Consider the following 5,429-nt stretch of genomic DNA (forward strand, 5'->3'; position numbering starts at 1 on the left):
AGACAGCTGCTGAAGTTCAGAGAACCTGGACGAGACTCCAGTGATATGAAGAGCAAAAGGTCTTTTCAATATTTGGCCACATCTTGATGGTGACTCCCAAGATCAGAAACGCATTGCCTCATGGATCAGGAAAACACGCCAGGGCATTTTTTTAGAGATAAAACATGAGAGCTTTCAGTACAGTGTGGACTCATACACATAGATCTTCATGTCTCTGTACACATATGGCTCACTGTACTTACGTAGATGAAGTGGGACACATCTGAATGGACACTTCTGTATTTGCAGAAAATGATGAAGATGAGGATGAAGATGAGATGGATGAGGAGGTTGAGAAAGTACAGGAATCACCTGCCCCCAGGTAACACTGAATAATCAGGAGCGGGTAATGGGTGGTAAAATATGAAAAGGGTCTCAGAAAGAACACAAGGCGGGTGAAGGTAGTCACAGATTCCAGATGCAGGATAGGAAACCTGCAGAGTCCACTGATTTCATGCACTCACCCAGCAAGGAAATAGCCCTGTTAACATGCTTGTCCATTGTCTTCATGGTACACGTAAGCATGACCCTAGATGAACTCACAGCCCTAGGGACTTCCTGCACACACAGAGGAGAACTTTTCTTCTCTGTAGTGAAAGTCAGGAGGACATGCAAAGCTGCTTTATACACGGTTGTCTTTAGGTTCCTTTTAGTAAAGATAAATAACAGAGAGGCAACAAGCAGAGGAAATAGGAAGCACCTAGCCAAGTTGAACACGAAGAAACATATTTAGACAAAAAAATTTACATTTCATGTCACAATATTAAAATTAAAAAAAAAATCTAGAAGGCACACCATCTCTAGAGTCCACAATGACTTCAACACCTGTATTCCCGTGGCCACAGTGAACTACAACCCAGCTTAGACACACAGTGTGGCAGCTGTTTTTGGATCTCTGTGTGTGCTGTCAAGACTGTACCATACAGAGACAACTCAGTCTCCATCCTGCTCAGCTCCTATCTACCCAATGCAATGATCACTAGCTGCTCACTTCCTCTCTGGTTCCCATGGCAGCCATGCTCTGTTGCAGACAGAAAAGGATTGCCTGTTCCCTCTTAAAAGGAACCTCTCCTTTGCATTCTGGGACCACTCCCTTAAGCCTCCTTTCAAAACCAGCTAGGACTTCTTGGGCTCCAATCACTTTTGGATTAATCTTTTGTCATCTCTATCCCACTGGGCTCATCAGGGAGGTGCAGAAGGCTGAAGAAAAGGAAGTCCCTCAGAATTCACTGGAGGAATGTGCTGTCACTTGTTCAAATAGTCACAACCCTTCTAACTCCAACCAGCCTCACAGGAGCACCAAAATCACATTTGAGGAAAACAAAGTTGACTCTGCTCTGGTTGTAGAGCGTGAACGCTTTCATGATGAAGAGGAGGAAGCTCTAACCATTCTCCCAGGTAGCCTCTCTGTTCTTTGTCCCTCCCACCTCTGTCTAGGTTGAGGAAGATCAATTCTGAGGACAGTCTGTATATGTATGTATTGGTTTGAATCACAAACTATAATGGAGCCAGGTGCAGTGGCTCACACCTATAATCCCAGCACTTTGGGAGGCCCAGGTGGGTGGATCACTTGAGTTCAGGAGTTCAAGACCAGCTTGGAAAACATGGTTAAACCCACCTTTACAAAGAATATGAAAAACTAGACAGACATGGTGGTGCATGCCTGTCATCCCAATTACCCAGGCAACAGAGGGGGGAGAATCACCTGAGCCCCGGAAGTAGAGGCTGCAGTAAGCCATAATTATATCACTGCACTCCAGCCTGAGTGACAGAGTGAGGCTCTGTCTCAAAAAAAGAAAAAGAAAGAGAGAGAGAGAGAGAGAAGAGAGAAGAGAGAGAGAGACAGAGAGAGAGAGAAAGAAAGGGAAGGGAAGGGAAAAGAAAAGAAAAGAAGAAAGAAGAAAAAGAAAGAAAGACACTATGATGGAATAATAAACACAGCTACTTGAGGGTCAGAGAACTTTCCTCGCCTCCTTGGCCCATGGCATGGACTTTGTCTTCCTGGCCCCAATATTAGCATATTGGACCACAGGCAGGTGTGACAAAGTCATAGCCACCTGTATACAGGAGGTAGCTGTCAGGCCTCCTGGCTCGGTTCGTGTGTCCCTTGTCACTTGCAGTAATAATGTCCATGGAGTGTCTATGCTGTCACAAGCCGCTGACAGTCTTGCCTATGTATTTGGACATGTTTCTCTGGATTCACTGTTCTCAGCCCCAGCCTTGGTCTCCTTTAGGTCATCTTGTCCCAGCTAAGCAGTCACCTTGAAAGCAGGACATAAACACTTCTACCTTTATCTTGCTTATAAGTTTTCCTAAACAAGGCTGGGCCCTGAGTTCCTCACCCTGTGAGTGGCCAATGTTTCTGTGTAGCACCACAGATCCTTTTCTATGCAAGGGTTGTTAGAATTTATCCATCAGTTCAGTCTGCTATATAAATTTCTCTAACCATTCATTGACCATGATATATGATGACATAAATCGGTATTGCAACAACACTTCTGGAGAGTAGTTAGGGCAATTTTTGAAGATCTTGTGGAAAAAGTTTTGTTTAATTGTTGACACAGACTTAGGTCAGAGGATAGGTGATTATGATCTACCAGATGGGAGAGATTTTATCCCATGGATCTGGAAAGAAGGCTCATCTACTTCTGAAAATAAGTCAGAATGCTCCTGTCAAAATGTCACATTCTTACACTGAGGATATTTATGTCTTGCGCCATGACTGGACATTGATTTGGTCTTGTGTCAGGTGTGATTTCCTTACTGTGACCTGCTCTTCTGAATTTGTTTACAGAAAATCAAAATGATCATGAGGAAGAGGAGGGGAAAGCACCAGTGCCCCCCAGGTAACTGTGGATTTGTGGGCTGTTAGTTCAGTAGTGACACCTGGACACCACAGATTCAGGGAAAATACGAAGTGATGAATCGAATTGTCTCATCCATTCATCCAACTGCAAATTACCCCTTTCACAATCTTGTCTTCTTTATTGTGGTACTTGAATAGGTTTCAATTTCTTAATCCCTCTCAAGCATAGGAACTGACAATCAGTTGAGCCAGGTGAACAGATCAAACTCAGGGATTTCCTGATCTGAGCTGTGGTTGCCCATGTGATTAATCCAGAGTGAGATACATATATGTTTTCTGTATGTTTTGTGTCAGCATGTTGGCAAGTACTTGAATGCAAATGAGAAAATTAAACATAAAAATTTCATATGTCAAAACATTGAAAAATACAGGACTTTAAAAATGCAGGATCTGTGTGTCTGGAATGCCTAAACATCTCTGTTCACTTGGATGCTGCATGTAAATGTCAACGCAATTTGTGTGAAGGAAGTGAAGGCCTGTGTTAGTTCTCTCTGCTGCAAGTCATGCTGCTAGTTTACAGGGAGAGTCTGGGTTTCCTGCAGCAGCTGTTTGTGGCAAGTGCACTGAGCACCTGCTGCTTGTGTTTGCTCTGTCTCCAGGGCAGTCATATCCACCCCACATTTAGACTCCCCCTTCGCTTTCTGTGACCCCTCCCTTTGTGTGCCATCAAATCACATGACATACTGTGGTGTTGAATCACTCTTGGTCTAATCTTCTGTCAATCCTATCCTACCCGGCTCCTCAGGAAGCTGGAGGATGCTGAACAGAAGGGAGTCCTGTAGGACTTAACAGGGGAATGTGTTTTGTCTCATTCTAGACAGCATGACATGTCCAACTATTACCTGCATAGTGAAGTCTCTTTCCTGGCACTGGAGGAAGAGAAAGTTTGCTCCACTCAGGATGTTGCCAAGGATGACTCCAATTCCAAATGGGATGAGACCTCACTTGGCTTCCTAGGTAGGCTCCCTATTCTTTCCACCACACAATCTGTCCATAATGAGAGATGTCATACCTTCAGGAAGACACTATGCTTATATACTGGTTAGAACCAGGCTTTAGGATTTTGAAGGAAGGCATCCTAGGAGTCAGAGTTGTGCTCCATCCTCCTCCAAAACCACACATTGTCTTTCATCTTTGCCCCATTGTCAAATCACTGTACCCAAGGTTGACCTGACAAATTCATACCCACCTCTGCAGCCTGGGTGCAGGATGTAACCACCAGTCCTCCTGATTTAGATTTCATCTGTCACCTCACATGAAATCTTCTAATTTTCCCTCCCAAACAACCTGAGTTTCTCTGCCTGTCCAAGGCCACTGGCAGCCTTATATATATCCTTGGAGCTGTCATTACCCTCGTTCACTTCTCCCAGGCTAAACTCCCTCCCCTTTTAGCAGGCTTGTCTTAGCTAAGAAGTCTCTGAGTACCAGAACATGACACCACTATTAGATTTTGTATGTTTCTGAAAGGAGGCTGGGCCCTGGAACTCCCTGTCACATGAAAGGCCTAAGTTTCCATGTAGCATTAGAGATGCGTTTGATTTAATCTGTCCCTCTAAATGTACATTCCACAAAAACACCGAAAACAGCTTATCGGAAGGAAACATACTGAATACTGCAGTAACCTGCTAGGAAGCATTTAAGTAGATCTCCAGGATCTGTTAGTAAATAGGATATGGTTAACATTTTGCTGTGACTCAGGACAGAAGGGACTGTGATGATGACCTGTCATATCAGGGAGATTTGCTCCATGGCTCAGGAAAGCAAACCTAGTGACTTCTCACAAGGCTCACCCTGAGGCCTCCTGGAAAGTTTCTCTCACAATAGCCTGTTATCACACCGAGTATATTTATGCCGCTAGGTAGGTTTGGACACAAGGTTGTGAATGTATAAATGTGATCAAGTTCATCTGGCTGGTCTTCTCTTAATTTATTTACAGAACAGCGAAATGATCTTGAAGAGGTGAAAGGACAAGAAACAATTGATCCCAGGTAATTGAGAAAAATCAGGGGCTGTCTATTCAGGGGTGATATCTGTGGAACTCATATCCACAGAAAACCAGAAAGTCCTGAATATACCTAATTCATCCCTTCAGCCAACCAGAAATGATCCTTTCTAACCATGTTTTACATTTTTCATTGTGATACTTGTAATGTTTGCCATTTCTTATTAACTTCTCAAGTTCAGTACATAAAACCAATTGACCTTGTGAACAACTAATCAGTCACACAGATTTCCTTAAAGTAAGTATCTTCTTCTTATGGTGTCCATCAGCCTGAGATGCATATTTGTTTTCTGCTGATTTTGCATTAGCACAGTGGTGAGTATTTCAAGGCAAGGAAATTAGGTAGAAAAAATTATTGTTATACCATGCACAATATTGAGAGAAAGAGGACTTGATGTCTTGCGATTTGGGGGATATTATCATGCCACAAAACCTATGTTTACTTGGCCACTGCACATAAAATTTAATACCATTTAAAAGAAAGGAATGAAGCCACTGTTACGGAACAGGATATTCAGTAAG

At 43.2% G+C, this 5,429-nt stretch overlaps 1 protein-coding gene across 1 annotated transcript in view; it reads left to right on the top strand.

The window, feature by feature from the left end:
- The window catches only part of LOC105528906 (putative neuroblastoma breakpoint family member 5), a 24,240-nt gene that overhangs the window by 3,909 nt on the left and 14,902 nt on the right, over window positions 1-5,429 (top strand). The window contains 4 exon segments of the mRNA XM_011965889.1: window positions 289-361; window positions 1,226-1,437; window positions 2,834-2,906; window positions 3,651-3,862. Coding sequence (XP_011821279.1) covers window positions 289-361; window positions 1,226-1,437; window positions 2,834-2,906; window positions 3,651-3,862 — 570 coding nt within the window.

The sequence above is a fragment of the Mandrillus leucophaeus genome, unplaced genomic scaffold (assembly GCF_000951045.1).
Source record: "Mandrillus leucophaeus isolate KB7577 unplaced genomic scaffold, Mleu.le_1.0 Scaffold1189, whole genome shotgun sequence".
Taxonomy (NCBI): Eukaryota; Metazoa; Chordata; class Mammalia; order Primates; family Cercopithecidae; genus Mandrillus; species Mandrillus leucophaeus.